This window comes from Eurypyga helias, unplaced genomic scaffold (genome assembly GCF_000690775.1).
Source record: "Eurypyga helias isolate BGI_N326 unplaced genomic scaffold, ASM69077v1 scaffold18251, whole genome shotgun sequence".
In the NCBI taxonomy this organism is placed as follows: domain Eukaryota; kingdom Metazoa; phylum Chordata; class Aves; order Eurypygiformes; family Eurypygidae; genus Eurypyga; species Eurypyga helias.
Window position 1 is genome coordinate 47745 of NW_010232937.1, and position 22210 is coordinate 69954.

At 41.4% G+C, this 22210-nt stretch overlaps 1 protein-coding gene across 2 annotated transcripts in view; it reads left to right on the forward strand.

The window, feature by feature from the left end:
* The window catches only part of SORBS2 (sorbin and SH3 domain containing 2), a 48806-nt gene that overhangs the window by 19377 nt on the left and 7219 nt on the right, over positions 1-22210 (forward strand). The window contains exons 5-12 of one of the 2 annotated variants that reach the window (XM_010161578.1): positions 3003-3055; positions 3741-3928; positions 6396-7958; positions 11001-11086; positions 11887-11933; positions 12678-12792; positions 12890-13018; positions 14078-14281. In XM_010161578.1, coding sequence (XP_010159880.1) covers positions 3003-3055; positions 3741-3928; positions 6396-7958; positions 11001-11086; positions 11887-11933; positions 12678-12792; positions 12890-13018; positions 14078-14281 — 2385 coding nt within the window. The remainder of the gene's footprint in view (positions 1-3002; positions 3056-3740; positions 3929-6395; positions 7959-11000; positions 11087-11886; positions 11934-12677; positions 12793-12889; positions 13019-14077; positions 14282-22210) is intronic. The other variant, XM_010161579.1, reaches the window with a different exon arrangement.

The following is a 22210-nucleotide window of genomic DNA, read 5'->3' on the forward strand; positions in this document are numbered from 1 at the left end:
CACTGGTTTTCTGCTTACGTTTATCTTTTATTTTGAAACGTTTTAAGTCTTTGAATATGATAACTTGTGTTCACAAACCACAGCAAATTAAATATTTTTCTGGGGCAGTGGGGGGAGTATTCCAAAGAACTTGTTAAAGTATTAGAACCATCACGCAAACAACCTGTTAGTTGTTTACAGCTTTTGCCTACTTTTCCGAACTTCATTTTCAGTTGCCACGAAAGCCTTGATGCATGAAAACAGCTGAACATTGCCTTAATTGTAAAAATATATATTGGGTTTTTTAGTAGAAGCGTATCCAAATATTCAACAAAGCCTGTGTTTGATAACTTGGGGTGGTTGTCTCCAATATTGATTTATGTTTGTCAGGCAGCCTTTATCCATATAGGGCATTCTGGAAGATGCCTAATTAGCTTTGGAGATGGGGGAGTGGGAGAGATGTGTTTTGTTGGGCCACCTGGAAGCTGCTTGGAAGGATTACGGGACAGCTGCAAGCAGTGGTACACACTCTTGGCAGGAAAAACCAACCATATCCACCGTTTGCTTTCACCTTTCCCCTACGTGCCGTATCGGTGCGGTCCTACCTGTGCGTAGAAGGTATAAATTCCACACAGCCTATATATAATAACCTATGCCTGTGGTAAAAACTCGCACTGCAGAATGTGCAACATACAGTGTCTGTCATAGAGAAAAAACTTCACAGAAGGCATCAAAGAATGGGCAAAAGGGCAGGTTACATTCCGGGTGATAAGAGTTCCTTAACAGGCAGAAAGCACAAGCCACATAGTCACCCAGCAATCAGTTTTGGCATGATGCACACTTCTTGCTGTCTTAGGCTGATCCCTAACAGACTATTTATGGCCTGTGGAATGCTGCGGATAAACAAGTTCTCCACGTTTGAGTTTCAGCTGTGTGGTTTACCCACTGCCTTCCATAGGAAGCAGTGAGGAGCTACAGCACCCTTGGGGTTTGCATCTTGGTCCGTATACCCCTGGAGCCCTTAGAAATGGTGGAATCGCTGCCTCATGGCTGCTTGGACAGTTACGATGTGACAGACGGTCTCGGTCCAGTCTCTGATGGAAGGGGTTGGCACAGGTGCCGGAAGTCCGGCAGTGACAATTAATCTGCAATGTCTGTATCACCTCATGCAGCATTCCTAATGGAGATCCTGTGTGAGCCCGAGTTTCCTTCCTCTGCTGGTACTGGACTGTGGCAGTGACTGGTCAACAGAGATGAGGTTGATTGTCAATCAAAACAACACCAGTTTTCAAATAAGACCTGACATTTTCCAGAACAGGCTCAGTGTGGGGTTTGTGAGCAGCGTGAGGAAGCACACTGACCTGAGGCCTTTGCTTCCCTCTCGTGTAGAAACAGAACTGGGCTGGTCACACGAGCTGTTGGCGTGAGCAGCTCCACTTCTGGTTTTTATGGTTGTATTGCAGGCAGACCTCATAAGATATTGATCTTAAAATCCCCAAAGTTGGATAGTGATGGGAGAATTGTCAGAAAGTAGTTTTCAGCTTTCAGATGTAAAGAAAACTTTGAAAATAGGAACTGTCTGAACAGTAAGGATTCAGGAATAAATACCTTCTTCACCATCTATTTTAAAAAACAAACACTACGGTATGTTGTTTAGACACAGCAGGTTAACAGCAGTGCAGTCATCATCAGCCCCACACATACACACTCCGAATATTGAGAGATAAAATAGGGATCATTTCCTAAGTGCTTATTGTCTGTCTGAGAATGCCTGATGATCATCAGCACACCTCCATGACTGAACTGCCCTCAAAACACAGTTTTCTATTTAATCTGCGTGTGGAAAAGAGGTGTGATTCATTACTCCTTTCCTAGAGCAGATGGTACTTCCAATGGGTCCTCTGGAATGTCATTTAAAGTATGTAGTCTCATGAAATCTGTTTCTAAATATTCTTAGACTACAGGTGCCTTCTGAAAGTATAATTGTCAGTTTACTCATGAACTTGTAATGCAAATCATTGGAGAACAAGAATACCTAACAAAAAAAGCACTGGCACAGGCCACGACCGCTAATTACTTCTGCAGTCCTTCTGCACAGAGAAAAGTCTGTAAAGCTTGTTCTGTACAGAGGAGCTAGATATAGAAGGTTTCTATGGAGAGAAAAATTGTTCCTGTAGCTCATGAAGCTGTACGATAGCTCTATTTCCAGTCCATCAGGTTAGCCCTGAAATGACGTGCCAGGAACTTAAAAGAACTTTTGAACTGCACTGCTTGGTACCCATGAAGAAAGAGCCCAGGGACCGTGGAGTTTGTTCTAGATTCATAGTTACCAGAACTGTTGTAGTAACCTAATTCGGACTGCAGGCTTGACATCTGTGAAAGGGTTGATTTATAATTAGTGGTCATTTAAGGTTGACTTTGCATTAATAGTAAAACTGTGGAGCAGTACTCCTTTCCATCTTCCAGGGTTTGTGCCGTAGCTACTGCTACAACTCCACCAGGAACCAGTAATGTTCTGTGATAAGAACTGTTCTTACCAAGAATATAAGGGGGTCAACAACCGGCCACAAACATCATGGGATTTGCAAAAGTTTCTGGCTATAATTGAATGTGGGGTTTTGGGGAGTAATGGGGGGTGGGAGGAGAAGGTCTGCAGACCTCATATGAAGGAATTGCGTTCAGATTTTTATGGTTTTATAGTACAAGTTGGTTTCAGCTGTTTCGTATTTGTTTTTCAAAAAGGTATAGAGAAGCATGACTCTGGATCGTTATTTAGTAGTGCTTTACAAGAAAAAAACATTACTGAAGCAGAATATGAGATGACATCTAGTGATGCTTTTTTAAAACTGGGTGACTATTCTCATTAAATATTGCAGTGCCTATGCTGGAGTGCCCAGGATGTTAATCATCATAGTCTGTTTTTATAGGATTTGTCACAGACCACAATCAAACATGATATGAAGAAATTGTCACCCGTTTTTCAAATACAGACATGTAATACATTCACGTATTTGTTTTCACAGACTTCCTTATATCATCACTATTCAACAGACAAAGGCCTGGACAGACCTTCTAGGTAAGAAACACAATACAGCGTTTCAGTAGACACAGATTCTACAGCCTGAGGGTTTTCTTTGTGACCTGAGGCCAGTATGTGGTAAAGAGTCCGATTTTGACATTCATATTGTGAGCTACTGGCAAAACAGAGATGTGCATGGAGAGGGTGTTCCTATGTTGATACTGAGGTGTAAATCTTACTTGTGTTTTACAAGGACTTACTGTTTGCACTCAAAAGAAGCCATGCTGTGTTCTGGGTCTTTTCCACTAAAACCGCTTAACCTTACTGCCTGCAGTACTTCCCGTGCTGTTTTCCTTTGCATGCTACCGAATCCGTTCTCAGTCCCTTTCTCCTATCTTTGCGCTGAACTTCTAGTGCCAGAAAGTAGTCTCAAAAAAACTTGATGCATTTATTTCAAATGAATTTTCACTATGAAAATGACATACCAATTTTGTATAAAACTTTAAAATAGTGTATTGTATCAAGTTTTGTATGAAATTTCTTTGGGTGAAGAAAAAATTCAGCTTTTCTCAGTGAAGTGTGCTGTAAGATGTCTGAGACCAGTGCTTCTCCTCTTTAAGTGTTTTTGAGGGGTTTGTTCTGGCATTGTTTAATCTATAAAGCGATAAAATAATTATAAGCTTCCTTTTTAAATTCCTGAATACTGATCTCAGAGTTCTGCTAACACTGCTTGTTTCTGTAGTTCTGCAAGTACTGCGAGCGACTACAGAAAAAGAAGGAAGTCGGAACCTGCTGTAAGTCATCAGAGGGGGCACAGTGATCAGAATGCAAACCGGCCTAGCCTGGCCCGTACAGATATGCAAGGCCCATCCACCACCCTTAGAAAGCCTTTAACTAGCTCGTCTCCGTCTTCTCCATCAAGAGCAAAAGGTAAGAGGAGAGCATATTTGTTGGCAGAAAACTACTGATGACGTGTTGCGCTGGTAGTAATGCGAGGGTCTGCTGTTGCTCAGCACACTTCCCGGGGGGTTTATTATATGAAGCAGCAGCGTTGGGCCTTTCACAGAAGGATAACTTCTTTATTCTTACAGGTCTAATTTTAAGCTGAAAAGCTGGATTTGTAACAAGGATTTTCCAGTTTCAACTGCTTATTCTAACAAAAGAAAATTGGCTGAAGGAAGACTATGATTTGTACTCACAATCCATAAAGTTTCATTAAGTCCACTGCTGCCTTAATAAACTATGGTAATTTTAAAACTGTTTTCAGTACATAAAGTAAATCAAGACAAATAGCATAGGAGACTGAAGATGTTTTTCCACAATAGAAGACCTTTCAAATCTGTAGCTGATGTTTTAGACATTCCCAGTTATCAAGACCTAATTTAAGCAAGCAAACAACCACAGTCTGATTTCATAAATACTCAAAGTATTTAGTACAGCATATACAGTCTAATTAGCTGCTCTTTCCAAGTAACTCACCATTCCCTGTGTCTCCAGAAAAGAGAGAATTGAATCAGATGTTGATTTGGATTCTGGGTTTTGGGTGGGTTTTTTAGCAAGACAAAAGGTTTCCAGTAAAACATAAGGTGGAAGTAATGTACCGACTAATATCGTATACAGCATATCTCCTTCTGCTGAAGTTTTTATTATTCATTGTTACAAGGGCCTGTAGTGACAGAACAAGGGGTAATGGGTTTAAATTGAACGTGGGGAGGGTTAGATTGGATATCAGGAAGAGATTCTTCCCGGAGAGGGTGGGGAGGCACTGGGACAGGTTGCCCAGAGAAGCTGTGGATGCCCCATCCCTGGAAGGGTTTAAGGCCAGGCTGGATGAGGCTTGGAGCACCCTGGTCTAGTGGAAGGTGTCCCTGCCCATGGCAGGGGGGTTGGAACTGGATGGTCTTTAAGGTCCCTTCCAACCCAAACCATCCTGTGATTCTATGATTTAATTGCTGTATTTTGTAGCTATACTTTGAGTCTGTTGCTGTGTTAGGGACTCTGTAAACCTTTGTAAAATTCAATTCCCACTGAAGAGAATATAATATCCAGGCTGCAGCAGAATGCATCAGACAGAGAAAAGCATTGAGGAATGTTAAGAGATGGAAAAGCAAATGTATTTTAAACCCAGGGTTACAGCAGTAATGTGAAAAGTGGTTAAACTCACCCATTCAGTGTACCAGGCCAGGCAGTGAAAGGTTGGTAAACCCCATTTGCCTGCGTTTACCTTTGACTACACCACCAATAACGAGCACTTACCATGACTTAAACAATTCCTGTGTTTGAAAGTCCTTCCCTTAGGAACACCTACCACAGCTAATTCATTTTTGGCACGAGACAGGGCTGTGTCACTCCATTTTATCCCAGCGTTATGAAACCTACTAGAATGTTAATTTTTCTTGGAATTAACCATTTTATTAAAGCAGCAGTACATTATAAGCTGTTCGATCAGCATAGATTTTGAACTCATGTGCTTCAGTTTCTGATCCAGATTCAAGTTGTTCTTCTAGAAAGCAGACTGAGCTGTTTGAAACAGGTGTCCTGAACTCAGGGATGCCACTTGAGACCATTTTTGAAAGTTGAGTGCAAGTACGAGAGACCACAGTTCCAAATTTGTCTCACAGTGACTTCTAGATCTAGCACGTGCCTAAATATGTCTTTAAACTTGCTTGAAAACTCAGTCTTTGATATGGAAGTCAAGCTAAGGGTTATTGTACATGCTGATTAGGCTCAGTAAACGGATACATCTTCCTTTACATGTCCAGAGCAGTTCCTCAGTTGCCTTGTTCCATCCTCCGTAAACTGTAGAAAACACCATTCTCTCCAGTCCTATCCCACAGGGCAAGAGCGGGCCACCTGTGAACAACAGGGAGAAACTGCCCATTTCATCTTTGTATAAAGACTTACCTTTATCTTAATTACCTTAGAACATGCAGTTGCTGTGAACTCTAAGCACTGTTCAGCGGAAAAATTCTGAAGGCAGAATGCACAGGTGGAAAAGTCGGTGTTTGACTGAGGCCTAGATTGGGTGTTTGGTTTCATCTTTAAATCTTTTACAGCTTTTATTGTCTGTTGACCTGCTTCGAAATCAATATTAATGCTTGTTTTCTTATGTTGCTTTGGCCGGGGGGCTGCAGAGGGTGTAATATCTCCATAATTTATAAGGAATTCTTTTTGATGTTCTAATTACCATGAGTACGTTTTTAAAGCTGGAAAATAACTTAATTATTAGCTCTGCTGCCCCAGGTTGTAGCAACCTATATACTGACCTAAGCTGACAGATGCATTAATTGCTGTCTCTTTTCTAGTTTTTCTAATACTGATGCTAATTCCAACTTTCTGAATCTTTTAATTTCTGGCAATGTCTCTTTTTTACCATGCTGCTCTATGGATTATAAAGGTGGGGATATTAGCAAAGTACATCCATCCATTTTAACTTATTCAGTGCACAACCACAACACCTCAAATGAATTAGATTACTGTAGCACTTACAGACAACATTTAGCTGTTCCAAACGATTCAAGAAGGGCCATCAGCTACAAGAATGGCTGGCAAATGACTCGTCAAAACGCAGAAGTCTGGAGCAGCACAGAAGAAACCACTTCTCCAAAGCGAAAATCTCGTAGCTGTGATGATCTGTTAACAGACGATCGCGATAGCTTTCCCGATGCACAGGGCAAGTCTGAAAGCATGGGCTCTCTGTTATGCGAGGAGAATGCCAAGGAAGTCTGCTCGATGAACTGGGCCTCCCCCTATGTTCCGGAGGGCCGTGGTAGCAGTAGGTCCAGGGTTCGTCACAGATCTGCACATGATGCCCCAGGTTTCCTAAAAATGTACAAAAAGATGCACCGCATCAACCGCAAGGACTTGATGAATTCTGAGGTGATTTGTTCTGTGAAGTCCAGGATACTGCAGTATGAAAAAGAACAGCACAAAGGTATTCTTCAGGGCTGGAGAGAGTCTTCTACTGAAGAGGTGCCCAGAGACATGGTGCCAACCAGAATATCTGAATTTGAGAAATTAATTCAGAAGTCAAAATCAATGCCGAACCTAGGCGATGAAATGTTGTCAACCGTTACACTGGAGCCTCCTAAAAATGGCTTATGTCCACAGAGGCGTTTTTCTATCGAATCTTTGCTAGAAGAAGAAAATCAAGTCAGACATCCCTCTCAGGTACAGCAGAGCTACAAGTCTAAAACCCTGGTGCCAATTCATATTGAAGTGACCAGTGATGAGCCACGACGATCGCACGTGGATTTATCGGACAGTGACCAAGATGGAGTGGTTTCTGACCTCAGTGACTTTATCCAGATAGAGGGCTCATCCTTTTGTAGTGAAAGTGACTTTGACCACTTCTCCTTCACATCATCCGAAAGCTTTTATGGATCAGGCCACCACCATCACCACCACCACCACCACCACCGGCATCTCATAAGCTCCTGCAAAGGGCGATGCCCAGCGTCCTACACTCGCTTCACCACCATGCTAAAACATGAAAGGGCTAAACAAGAAACCACGGAAGATCCAAGGAGACAGGAGGCAGAATCTGGCCTCTCTAAGATAGCATTCCTAGTCAGTCCAGTGCCTTTCCGGAGGAAAAAAAGTGCAGCTCCTAAAAAACAAACCGAAAAGAAAAAATGCAAATCATCTGTGTTTGAAGCACTAGATTCTGCGCTTAAAGACATCTGTGACCAAATCAAAGCTGAAAAAAGAAGGGGAAGCTTGCCTGACAACAGTATATTACACAGACTTATTACTGAGCTGCTTCCAGACATTCCAGAAAGGAATTCATCTCTTAAAGCTCTGAAAAAGAGTCCCATGCACCAGCCTTTTCATCCACTGCCTCAAGATGGTGCTATCCATTGCCCACAGTACCAGAATGATTGTGGAAGATTACCTCTTAGTGCCTCTTTTCCAGACTTGGACGCAACTAACAACAATGATAGTGCACTGTGTTTCCAAGGTGGATTAACTTTCTTCCTCTATCCTTGTGATTTACCTATCCAACCTTACTCCCTGTATTTCCTACCCTTCCTCATTCCATTTTATTTGTGTCGTTCTTAAGCTTTCATCCCACAGAATTTTTAGTGAAGGATGTCATTTTTCCATAGCTGATGAGGATAGATAAAATTGCTGTCTATTCACAAAATACAGTAATCTGGACAACTGGAGTTATGGTGTATTTCAACTAATAGGTTATTAGTGCTATAAACCACAATGGTGTTATTAAATTAAGCAATGTGGGTTTTTTTCCCCAAGGAAAGACCTTACAGAAAGTGTATGTATGCATCACAAGATGCTCGACAAACAGAAAACAATACGCAGATAGCCCTTCCTTTTTATTAAAAAAAGAAGGAATCTGCATCTAAAACGTGTGGTACTGTATAGTTTTGTAACACGTGATACAAATGCTCTTAATTCTGCCAGTATGATAGAAAGCTGATTCTGTTTTCTTATGAAAATACACTAATTCCACTGTTTTATATTATCATTTGTGAATAGACCCTACGGTCATCTTAGGAAGTTTCCATTTCCACTGTTCAAACAATACAATTTCCAATTTCTGTGGCAGCAAAACTAGTTATTCTTACAGAATTTTACTCTATCTGTGAAGTTTTGAGAAATTTCCTGTCCTCTTAAAAGGGAAATTCTCAATAATTAAAACTTGAATGAAGCTCTCGGGGTGAGTATAACTTTAAAAAGTCTGTCTTGACAGTGATCTGGTTTTGAAGTTACTACTTTGAGTTGCTCATTGCTCTGCTTCTCTTTTTATCAAAAAGAAAAAAATTGCTTACACTTAAAATGTTTTTAAAGTTTAACCTTGCAATATTAAAGGAAGCAAATTAGATTCACAGCAGGAGTGCAAAAAAGGTGTATTCCAGGTGCTTTAGATCAATGTCTTTGGCAAGTCTGCCATTTGTTTCTCTTTTCAAATGGTAGCATTTCTTTGCTAAATAATTCTGCCTCTAGACATGCAGCCTTCTGTGACGGACCATCTTTGGGAATTTAATGACATTACAAAGCGATTCTTGAACTCAGAAATGGATGTAAGACTGTCTTTAATATATCAGTTATGCAATACTTGATCAGACCCATATTACCTATCTTTAATCCCACATCTTTGTCTGTAACTTTTGCAAGTACCACACTGGTAAATATGTATTTCAGGAGAAATCAGAATTGAAGCTGTTACCGTTTCTTCTTAACTAGTTAAAACAGACATGTTGAGAACAGAGAATTTGGTAAGAACAGCTATAGAACGCAGTTCAGAATTGAATTAGTCATACGTGAGGCCTGACCATGATTAACCCTGGCAGGCAGTACTACATGATGTGACTGAAGTTGTTGGAAATTCCACTGGGGCACATATCACAGCTGCTAAATGAGTATTTTCCAGTCCTCGAAAATAAGGAAATCCACAGTGCAGAGTAAACATGGATTCCTAATAGCTTCTGCAGCTACAAAGGACCCCGGCAGGAGGACAGTGCTACACTCTGTCAGCATTAATATCCCTAAAGTAGCGTGGAGAATGAGTACAGCAGAATATTCCATTGACTTCCATCAGCATCAGTCATGGCTGAGCTCTCCTGCTAATGAAGTTTCATGTTTTGTTGGATCTGTGCGTGTCTCTCACAGTCACCGTCCACACGCAGACCCCAAGGTCAGAGCAAATACTGAAAACTATGAATATTGACTGCACGGGGAGCTGCATAGAAAGAAAGGAAACTGTTCTTCCTAAACCATCTCCGTTTTTTCTCCTTCCCTCCCATGCCCTTCTCTTTCTGCTAGAGTTTAAAGAAAAAAATAATAGGTGTGTTTGCAGGCATTATATCTTCAGCTTTATGCAGTGAGCATAGATCTTCACTCACAGACCCATGCCCTATCAATAAAGCTGTCCAGAACTGGGATGTACTTGTTGGTGATGGCATGTTTGCAAGCAATGACGTAAACAATACAATTATCTCATTTTTTTGTCTCCAATGCCTCAAGTTCTGTGGCTTAGTCAGCAGTCCACTGGAGACTATTTCCATTTTTCTTCTGTAAGACCCCAACATAAGGAATGAGATGCTTTCAATTCTTCTTTTTCCACTTGTACTTCTTTAGAAATGTATGGGCTTGGTAAGAACAGATTGTGTGCATGAAGTCAGAGGAAGGCAAACATCAGTCATGTGTCTCCGCTAGCAGGTATCACAGTGGCAGCAGGACATTCAAATAGTAAATCTCACAAGTCAAGAGGCGGTTCGTTTCATCCTCTAGTCTGAAATAGTTCTGTTATATTTTCATTTCACATGGGCAACCTGCAGAGCTATGAAGTGTAAGGTTTTGATTTTAGTTTTATTAAAACATGAAAAGATGTGTTCACCATCCTATAATATACCATCCCAAAAGAAACATTGGTAAACCGTGCTTTAGAGATCTGCCACATAGATTGGTGAGTAATGATTTGTACTCCATCTCCTAAAACAGAGTTGTCTTAATGAAATAACATCCTTCAAAATTCCCTTGTGCTGCCTTACACGTGGCCCTGGTAATGTAGAAATGCATCTTAGATCACTTAGGAGGAAACAAGTTTTCTTCACCATTTTCTCAGTGAAGCATGCTTTGATCATGTTCTGTGCATGTAATCATGTGTTCATGTTGTTGGCATTCCGCAACAGTTCCATGCAACTGATGAAGTCCAGGTACTGCTGCCCTGTCTTTCGTTTTGCCGGGCAGGGCTGCAGTCCTTCGGGCAGTAAGGCATCGTTTGCTCTCTCGATCCTCTGCAATACACAGTCTTCTGCTGTGGATCAGAGCACGGCCTGTGCCTTTGCTTGAGAGACACTACCTCTATTTTCTTTGAAGGTGCAGTTTAGCAATCCCATCATCTGTTTTTCTTGCTGTTAAAGGTAAAATAAGAGATTTCAATGTCTCTCCATCCCCCTAAATGAAACTAAGCACCATCACAGATTTGAATGGTTTTGTTTAATTCACTGTAGTTTCACATAATTTCTGTTTTCAGTAGACCAGGAGTCTCCTGCAAGCTATTCTGCTTTCACTGACATGGGACGATGTACTCCAAGGGAGAGAAGAGGAACTACAGACAAAGAGGTAGTGAAACAACAATTAATAATGCAGCAATATCTGTATGGAAAAATCGTAGCATATCTGAGCCAAGATCTGTGATGCTTTTAAGACACTGTAATGATACAAAAGGAACTGTTACTTATCATCATATCAGAGGAGACAGCATCCTTCTTTTTCACTAAGGAGATCGGTACTTCGAGAAAGTAAAATATATCAAGCTTTGTAAGATCAGCTGCTGCTTTTATTTATGTTGAAGTAGACACAGGCGTAAGTTGTCATTGATGGACGTGGTCAAAGTTGACTGGGACAAAGAAGAAGAGCAGATGTGGCTGAGGGGCTCTTTTGAGAACCACAGCATTACATACAGAAACACAGAAATATTCCCAAACTTTTCCAGGTGTCACAGGAAATTTTCAGAGATATATAAAATGTGATGCAGTATTTGCAGCTGTAATTAGCCTAAAGATAACAAGTTTAAGAGAAGAGGTACCTAAAGTATTAGAGAATATTAGGCATGTGCCTAGAGATCTAGTTGCCTGCAAGTCACACTGGCATTTAGTTAACTTTTTGTTAACATTGTCTTAAACATAAAATGGCAAAGCCGTCTGTATTAGAATTTAGTTGCTATTTCTATTATTAAAACACTAAGTCCCAAACACCTAACTGCCTCAAAAAAGGAAGCTGTGTATTTAATTGCCTATTACTGCAAGAACCACTGTAAAGCACGTTTTCTTTTTCGATCTTGGTCACCTTTTTAAAAGCTGAAACTTATGATGCAGTAATACTACTTGAATAATGTATTAATCCCTTTGCCTGCTTTTCAGAAACTGCCAGCTAGAGCTGTATATGACTTTAAAGCTCAGACTGCTAAGTAAGTACCCGCTTTCATTCATTTGAGAATTCGTAATTCAAGAGAATTCTTTCTAGCACTTGTGGCAACTACTGCTGTTCTAGCCACTTTCAACAGCAAATCCTATGGAAGCAGAGGACTCTGCTTGCTGTTACAGTAGTCTTTGCATTAGAAAACCGTGTGAGAACTCCCAGGCCAGGATCTGCAAATGTACTTGATGATTTGGATAATTCCCTTTTTTGTGATCCAGCATTAAGCAAGTCACAGGACCTGAGTATCAGAAATGGTGAAACATAATCCTGTGTTCTTCATGCTTCTGAACAGCTGTCTTGAAAGAAAAATGCAAACCGGTAGCAATAGGCCACAGAGATCTGGGAGATATCCTATCGTTTTCCCTAATCTTCTCGTGAGGAACACCACATACCCCTCAGATGCCTGTCGTAAAAGCAGCATCTAAACAGACAACCAAAAGACACCATAGCTATACTAAGTGCTCTGGCTATAACTAGCAATGCTTCCTTGGAATCACAGTGTACAGTAAGCCTCTGTAACCTACAGGTAGTACCTGGGATTCATCCATGTCAATCATTTCATTTTAGGTGGTATAATCAACGGGTAAATGTACCACAGCGGTGACACTTTTTCTTGCAATGTTCAGTTCTTACGCTCTGTTTCAGTTCCGAACGGTAAAGATCTCAGAAACCGTGCAGGTAGAGGAGTTGAACGTAAAGCTGCAAACATCTGATCCAAATAAATTTGTTACAGAGAGCTGTCCTTTAAGAAAGGAGATACTGTCTACATCCTCAGGAAAATCGATCAAAACTGGTATGAAGGTGAGCACCATGGAAGAGTTGGAATATTCCCAATTTCTTATGTCGAGGTTAGTACTCTGTTTTAATTCTTTGAATTAGTTTGGCTAATAGATCCACAAACTGCGTAGGAATGATGAAAACCTGTGTTTTTTTCTTTTTTCTTAGAAACTTTCTCCCCCAGAAAAAGCACAGCCTGCTAGGCCACCTCCCCCTGCACAGCTTGGAGAGATTGGAGAAGCTGTTGCCAAATACAACTTCAGTGCAGACACAACCGTGGAGCTATCACTTAGAAAGGTACAGCTTGGAACTGTCTCTGTGGAAGTCCCGTTAGCGCCTGCTGCTACGCAGCATTAGCATGCAGGTAACTGCTGTGCTTTGCTGCGCTCCGCGCTCCCTACCTGCTACGCACCAAGCAAAGCACTGGTAGGAAACCACCGGCATAATAGGTTATCGGCCTGCAGTCTTTCAAAGCTACCTGCAAAGGGTTAAATAGGTTGTCCATGTCAACTGGATTGTGGTAGATCAGCACATGCAAACATCTGCTATCTGCCCATCCAAATCTCTTGTTTTCACTTCAATTATCCATTCCCTTTTTTTTTAATAATTATCTGTTGCTGTCACAATTATCATGGTATGGTTTATAATATAGAAGAATCAGAAAAATACAGAAAATGGGAAAAAAAGAGGCTCAGAGACATTTTTATGAATGTATCAGTTCTTGCAAATATTTAATTTAGTAACAGTCTGCTTTTTATAACCCTCATCATCCGGTGTACATCGTGTTGGTTATACTTTATTGCACATGAGTAAAATCAATGTTTAATTTCTGTGGTTTGTCAGACACAGTAATATTACTGGCATAGAGTAACTTTATTACTGCAGATATCATATACTTAGTTGTAAGCAGTATATACTTATTATCCACTGGAAAGTTTTGCTCCCTTTATTTTTTTAAAGAGTTATTCAGTGGTTTGTTTTCCTTTTGAAATAAGAGTAAGGATTTTTCATGCTAACCTAAAGCTTTCACTGAAGATAATGCTTTTCCACTCATTTGAGATTGGTAAACATCAAAGAGGTCTAAAAAAAATCAGGAATAGAAACTTGGAGAACTTAGTAGTTTGATAAAAGAATAGCATTTGCAGTCCATGACTAGCCCCCCTTTTGCTAGAAGGGTGGTTGTATACGTGGTTATTGTAAATGGCAGGAGAAATGTAAAAATAGAGATGATTCTCAAGAGTGATGGGGAACAGCACTGCAGGGAAAATGATACTGTGTGTTAAAATAATATCTGCAATTCAAAAAATTTAACTTACAGTGGATCTGCTGATAACTCATTCTCATAATGCATTTCAGGGAGACAGAGTAATTCTTCTTAAGCGAGTTGATCAAAACTGGTATGAAGGTAAAATACCAGGAACCAACAGACAAGGCATCTTCCCTGTTTCCTATGTAGAAGTCATCAAAAAGAATGCATCAAAAAGTGTTGATGACTACCCCGACCCTCCGATACCCCAAAGCTATTCTAGCGACAGAATACACCACTTAAGTTCAACTAAGGTAAGGATTTTTTTTTCTTTGCTATCACCCCTAGAATGGGTTTAGAAGGACCTGTGAGTTTGTTTGTTTAATCAGATAATGCATAACTCGTGCATTAAGTACACAACATTATCTCTCCTGCACAGGTAGAATTGCATTGCTAACTCGTTATGAAGGTATTTTAACAGCCGAGTGTGTGCCTTACATTCTGCCAGGACTACTTCTCTATTCATTAGCTACCACATTGTTGAAAGTAGGGCCAGGCAAAATTTGGGCAGAAAAACATCAAGCCAACAGAACAAAATCTGTTTGGGAATTTTAGACAGCATTTGAGTGTTATGGCTCTGTCTAGCAGTCTTTTCATAGTGTGGTGTGAAGACGTTCCCACAACACAGCTGCCCTAAAAGCCTGCAATCCCATAAGCATGGAATGGGCAAGAGAGGGCTGTTTGTGCAGGGAGACAGCTTGTCCCAAGGCCAGTTCTGTGCCTTCCAAAGGAGAACAGCTAATGATTCTGTACTGTAACCTTCCTCCTTCTGCCATCCACGCTCTGGAATGGAGCTGTTGGTACAACGGAGGTGCTGGAGGGGTATGACAACAGTGGCAGTTCTGGTTCGTTTAGTAGCGAGGCAAAAGTCATGACATTGTCAATGAGCTTGCATTCACACCTTTATAGCAGTAACTTTTCACACCAAATGTCTGCCGTAGGTTCAGAAATCTTTTCCTTCTAAGTCTATATAATCACCACAAATCACACTACGTGACACTGCAAACAGATTCCGGTATTCCCATGTATCACTTGATGCATGATTCGATGTATCATGAGATTTCACAGTCACCTGTGCAGCAAACAGAACCCCTTTGGCACTGATAGAAACTTAGAAAAATCTCTGCATGCAAACTGTGATCAGTATTAACCTATTGTCGATGATATTGAACCCTCAAGATAGAAACTTTTCTAAATATTTATCTGTACCGTTGGTGTTTATCTCTTCTGGTGGGTTTTGTGGGCAATGATGAACAACTACTTACCCTGCTGTCAATCTCTACTTATTTCAGTTGTGTTTGCCCCCTTTTCTACTCCCATATAGTTGCTACTGGTGCTCATTTAGATGCTTCAGCTTTGAGAGGAGTTCCACGTTTATTTGCAGCTTTGGGGACAGCTACCAAAAGATGTCATTTATAGGCAACAGTGGCCTCTGAAAATACTGCTTAGGATTAAAAAATATTAACTGGTTTGGGATAGCCACTAGAACAGCCTTGTTTGGTTTTCCAGAATGTGCCACAACAGAGAACTATCATCTCCTCTCTCTTCCTTCCCGACAAAACCATTGATTTGAAGTAGTGCTGAATTCTGTTTATGCAGACTGATAAATTCATAAACATGGGGCCATTATTATTGCAGGAATCCAGAGGTTCCTGCAGGCAAGTCAAGACTATGAGGCAGTTTAGGTCCATATTACAGAGCTGTCTCTGTATTTGGAGATGCCCCTCTCCCCATTTTCCATGGAGGATGCTTGTCTCCAAGGCATCCTGCAACTGAAGCTGGTGTGCGTTTCCCCCCTGTAAGCCTCGTTGAGCACAGGCAATGCTTCAGAGCGTTTACGCTCAGGTTACAAAGCTGTCCTGCCACAATTACCAAGTTGGTTATTAAATCAGTTCTGTAGGGGAGGAAAGGAGAAGCAGCCTTCTTTGTAACACAGGAAACTCTCGGAATCATCTGGTTCTAGCGTAAGTCATCTACCAATGCTCTTAAATAGACCCCTTGTTTCCCCAGTCCAGCTGTACGCAGAAGTGGCAGCACACTGTGAGATCTCTTGTCCCCGACTACCTAGAAGGACTCCAGCAGTCCTGAAGGTGTTCTGGGCTTTACCACAGTTACCGGCACCACTTTGCCTATTCCTCTGGGGTTTCAGCACGTATCACTCCCTGTTGCTAGAGCTACTGTGCTAAACTTCTCTGGCTTATTTTATAAAAATAAATAAGCAATACAAATCAGGAGCAAGCTTTGCTCTCCTTAACTCGTCCTAAACCATCTATATCTTTACCTCTAGTGCAGCCTGTAGCCGGGGGAAACTAAAAATGGCAGCGTCTCCTCGGCAGTATTATTGACCTTAAAACCATAGGTTAGAGGCCCTTGTTGAAGAGGAAAGGTGAGGGAAGGACACTGAGAATAGTTTCAGTATTGCCTAGCCCTGCTTTAGCAGACTGCATTTTATCAGTCTGTAGAGTGTTTACTTGGGTACAGAAGACTCTGTAACAAAGGTCTGTCTAAATATAAAATAAATGTGTTTGCCTCAAGAAAACTCGAGCAGGAGGTAAGTTAAATTAATCTTCCTACTCAGTGACATTAATTTAGCCTTTTGAAATTATTTTCCTGTTCTAGAGTAATACTTAGTCAAAAGTAGTCCAGAATTCTAACAAAGAGATCAAAATATTTTTCATTCCATTTTGATTTTGAGGATTAATAGTAACAACAATGCCTTTTCAGTTTTTACTGAAGCAATGGATATCTACTGATGCTGTGTACGTATGACTCACCAGTCTCTCATTCTTACAAAAGGAAGGATACTTCAATCAATGGTACCCAAAATACCCTGCTGTGTACTGTGCTGTCACTCTTTTCAAAGCATTGTTGGCTGCCTACATTCAATTAGAATTGAATGTGCCTTTCACAAATGCTGATGTCATTTTGAACTAATAGGGTGACTTTTGAAGAAAAATGCATCCTGTAGCTGCTGCTGCCTTAATAAATGTATGCAATGTGTTAAAGATGTTTCTTAAGCATTTACTCAGAAGAGGAAGAAGTATTAACATCAGGATAATTAGAAATCGCCTCAGTTGTTATAGTTTAAAAGAAATACTTACTGCCACCTGAAGTGTACTTCTGAAAATACTGTTCTTAAAATAACAGTAATAGTTTTGGGGAAATCACCATTAATTGTGTGATTCAATAACCTGTGACAGGCTCACTAACAGGGCGCCATAACTAACATAACTTCAGCAGATCAAACGCAGGTCACCTTCGTGTATTTAATGGTTCAGATCTGTCTTCGTGTCTGACATTTAAGCCAGAACCTGATACAGTTGCATTTTTCAAATGTCTTTCCTGCTGTTCCCATGTAGTAATGATTTCAGACACCCGTGCCCACGGAAATGATACCCCATAATCCAGACGATGACATTTTTCTTTTCCAATCTACTCATATCCTAGCTTTCTCTCATGCTTATTTATTTATTTACATTCCCATGTTTTTCTTATTTTTGAAGTTGCCTTCCCAAGCACTGTCCCCACTTTCCAGACACCTTTCCTCCTCTTGGTCACACATTGATCAAAAGCTTCTCCAGGCTGCCTCTAGTGACCGCTGTTCGAGGACTGTTGGTTTTTCACCTTCAAGCGCATGCATCATACCTCCGCCACCGTGTCCAGACAGTTTTCTTTGTGACTTAGAAGAACTCGATTCTTTGGCATTAACAACATCCCAGTCTGTAGCAATCTCCCCAGGTCATAGCGTTCTCCGAGTTCAGGATGATCACTTTATTCCAAATGCAGAGGTGTCTCTCAGCTCTCCTACAGCTCTTCCTCTGCCCTTTCTTGTGTCCACATGCGGCTCATCTTCAGTCAGCTCATGTCATGACCTAGCAAACAAGCACAGCAGTGACAATGCCAAACCAGGAGAAGATAAAGACGTGAGAGGTACACTTGGCTCTGCAGTTACTGAAGTACCTGGAGACTTGTCAGACGCTGCAGGAGAAGGTGAACATGCTGGCGCTGGCTGTAAGATCCTGTCGCCACATGAAGGTGGCTCCATCCCCAGAGTGCCGGCTGCAACTGCTGAAAACGAAGAGGAGCTCTGTACTGCAGCTCTGTCAGTTAACATAGGGGATGAGCCACAAGAATCGGATTTCTACGGAGAAGCACAAGACACAACGGAAGGACTGACAAGACTCTATATAGAGGAGGATCTGGAACATGACGATTTAGAATTCCCAATAGCAAGTGGAGGAGAGTCCATGGTATGTTATGAAGGATACATTTCACCAACTATTGATAAGGTATTTTAATTCCTGAAAAACCCAGCTTCTGTGTTCAGATAGCTTACTCAGTATAATTATTACCTTTCCTTGTACTGTGCACAGGCAGTGTTTTATATTATTGCATTGGATAAGAACTGTCAGTGTTAGGGGCTGGTCCCTTCTCAGAAGCAGGCACATACACCATCTGTAAGTGGTGTCTCAGTTCTGCTGCCCCTTTCCCTTCTGTCCCTGTTAGCTGCCATCGAGCTTCTGACGTGAAAAGGCAGTGAACCATTTGCCTCACTGGCCCGTTACATGCCACCCCTTTTGGGCCAGAAACCCCAGCAAGCAGGTGCTGTCAGCAGCCTTCAGAGGGAAGGACATGCCTCCTGCAGAGGCTCAGCAGTTCGTACTGCGCACGTGTCTCTTCCCCAGCTGATATATTTATAGTCGACTCTGTTACGAGAATGTGACTAATAATAACAAATTAGATTTATGCTTGGCAGTTCAACACATGCTTCCCCCTAAAGCCCCCCCCAGTTCCTCTCTGGGACAGTACAACACTGAACTATCCCAGACGTCTGCAAGCCATTAAATACCACAGTATTGCTACACAGTTGGTGTCGTTTTAGGCAAAGTTTTGGAACAGATTTATTCTGTTCAGCACTGTTTTTTTCAACAGACTGTTCAGGCAGTTTCTTTGGCTGGCACATGCAAAACATGTAAATCAGATACTTAGGACAATATGCTTTAGGCCAAATCTAAAACTAGTTAATTAGAAAGATTTTGCAGGCTACCTCTTCCCTCATTTGGCCTGAAAACCCAGGGAGAAAACTCTAAGAATAGAGGTGAGATTCATAGCTACCAATGGCAACTTGTTCTGAGGGAAGAACTTTCTTGGAAGAAAGTAGGCTGACTAATAATAAATTAACATCACATTTCTGACTGTTCAGGTTAATTACATGACTCCTTACTGAGCATTTTGTGTCCTTCACAAGCTCATTTTATAGCACAATTACTTCTCATTTTTCTTAAACGTTTAAGCCAGCTCTACTTTTGGCGGGACTATCGGGAGACTCTGATCCTCCTGTTCACCTTTCCTCTCATTTTCCATTTCACTCTGCCAAGGCACCAACTTCTCCCTCTGCTCCTACAACATCCCCGTCTACCGCTTCCCTCTCACCTCCTCTCCTTTCTAAACCTTTGCATCAGCAGGAGACAGACTCACCGACAGTAAAGGTAACCGCACCTCTCGAGTGTGGATTGTTGCAAATCTTCATGTGTGTGAAATAACTGCAAGCCTAACCCTGCGTTTGAACTTTGCCCATGTATTGTTTCCTTTACTAATACCCAATAACACAGCACATGGAGTATTAAGATAGGCCATCCTCAAACGAAACAGGAGGTGAAACCGTGACCATTATGACAGAATGAAAGAGCTTAAGCAGATACCTGTGACAGGAAAGCAGAAAGCCTCCAACTCCACCTCGAGGCCATACCAGGACACCAGTAACTCTGCTTAATTGAAAGAAACAGAATCACATCAAATATGCAGAAACTTACAGCTTAGGAGTGTTTCAATTTCATCCCAAAGCCTGCGAGAACAGTCATAAAAAGCACTCCTGCAGAGGGTCATCTTCTAAATACCAATTCCGTTGGTCAGGGATTGGACAAAGATTATTCCCTCTTCAGGACTACGCTTTGCGTCAGCATTGTGGATCTGGGGCAGAAAAATGAAATTTGGAGTGTTGTTCTAGAGTGACCAAGTTCATTTCCACTGCTGACATCCAGAGAGTCCGTTTGCTCGTGAAAAGGAGAAAAAGTCACGTAAAAGGTTTGAGAAACTGCCCTAGAAAAAGTGACTGTTACTTCTGTGGGGGAAAAAATGAAACTTTTTTTAAAGAAGGAAAAAAAAATATGCCTTTTGAATAATTTATCAGTTGTGAAGTGCTTTTGATGGGTACTTATTGCTTAGCCTACCTGACAAAATTCAGGAAGTTCCTCATCTACACTGAAATTCCTTTTAGGTGACCCTGATATTCCTTGCTCTTGTTAGAGCAAGGCATGTTAATCCCAGCTGAAAATGAATAGAAGGAATATCTGCTTTGAGAGTTACAAGATCTGGACCGAGTACTGCTCTTGATTGGGCACGGCAGAGGCAAGGCACTAAGTAACCAAGGGGGGTGAGTCTGCCTTGCAGACACAAGAGCCTGAGTACTGAGTGCAACAACCCCCCCCGACCTCCAGTTCCAGCTCTTTATTACTGTTTTCAAACCGTTTCAAGCCTGGATTTTTTTTTTTTTTGAAGCCTAAGGAACAGATTCCTTTATAAACTTAATCACGATCATCTTATCTATTGAAAAATTGTTGGAATTACTAGATAGGCCCCTACTGACAACAGAGGTTTTTGCACAAGACCTCCAAAGTGGAATGAAGATTTCCTCCCAGCGGTAAGCAGACTTTCTTCAGTAGCCAACACTGACTATACTGCCAGCATAGAGATGCATTAAAATAAGGGTAGCCAGGTTTTGGCTAACATTGTTTATTGCTACAAGACTACAGACTGGACGTGAGGAGGAAGGGCGGTTCCTACCCTCTTCTAGTTTTGCACGTTGTCCATGATCATGGATGTCAACTGTTACAGCAGAAAGAACATGAGACCTTCCCAAGACTCAATTATCACAAGTGAAGGGAGGTTCTTCAGAGAGTTCTTGAAACTGTATCCTATACCTTGTTAAATATAAAGATACATATATATCTGTGTATATGTATTGGGAACATGGCTTAAACCTAAAGTAAGATGTGGGATTTGGGCAGTAGAATCCAAGGAGCTATGGTTGCAGTGTCGCTTTGCTCCATGTTGGTGAGAGGGATGTGTACTCCAAAGGAAGAACTCTGAAGACACTTCCCAAAGAGAAATGCTGATGTTTTCCTGCCTCCTTGGCCTCCTTTTCTTTGTCAGTCACCCTCTCAGCTCCTAACAGGGGGCTGTTCTTCGGTTTTGCCACATTCTACTGGCAAACAGTCACAAATACCAAAGAAAAAGTTTCCAATGTCAGCACCCCACCCCTCTCCCATTCCCTACAACTCGCCCTTGCCCCTAAGAATCCAAATTTGCTGCACACCACCCTCCCCACGAGCTGAATTCTGACAAATATTTAGCTGATTTATAGTGATGTTAACGAGGATTTTTCCTTGAAGTACCTTCTGTCGAGTATTTCCTTGCTTTCTAAATGCAAATTTAAGGTCCGTGTTCTGTTTAACAGCAAGGAATTACCACATTTGTAATGGGTATTTCTGAAATAGTCTATCTGCTCTGTGCTGTGGAGATTTTCTGTATGATTACTTCAGCTACGTCAGTGGGTACAACTGCAATAACTGTTCTTACTCCAACTGCATAACCCTGGACATGATTAATCTTTTAAATGTAATGTGTAAGGCCAGTGCAGCAAAGCTGTGGGAAAAGATACAGTGGCAATAATGAAAATACCACAAAGTAACAGTACCATTATTTGCACCTATAGCACACTTGTGTTTTGTTATCAAGAAAAGCATGTCCAGCTTGCATGTATGAATGAAGCAACAAAAATCCCATGATGCTTCATGCTTAACCTCTCACTTGACAGAGTTTTTGTGGTTTTTCTAGGCTAATTTAAAGCGAGAGCTATTTGTTATGGGTAAACCTCCTCGTAGCCCAGTGATGACTAAGAGATCCTGCAGCTCACCTGTCAGAGGTCCCAGCTATTCACACAGGGTATGGTACTGGGTGCCCAGTGTGCAATAACAGCATTGCCATAGAAAAAGAGCTCAGTGTCTAGTCTTTCAGCAGTTTGCGTTTGCCCCAGTGTCTCAACACTATCAGTATGTCGTGTTTTCTTCCTGTTGTGCTTCTGTGCCATGTCTGAGTAAAGCCAACAGGTCTGCGTGTGCCAA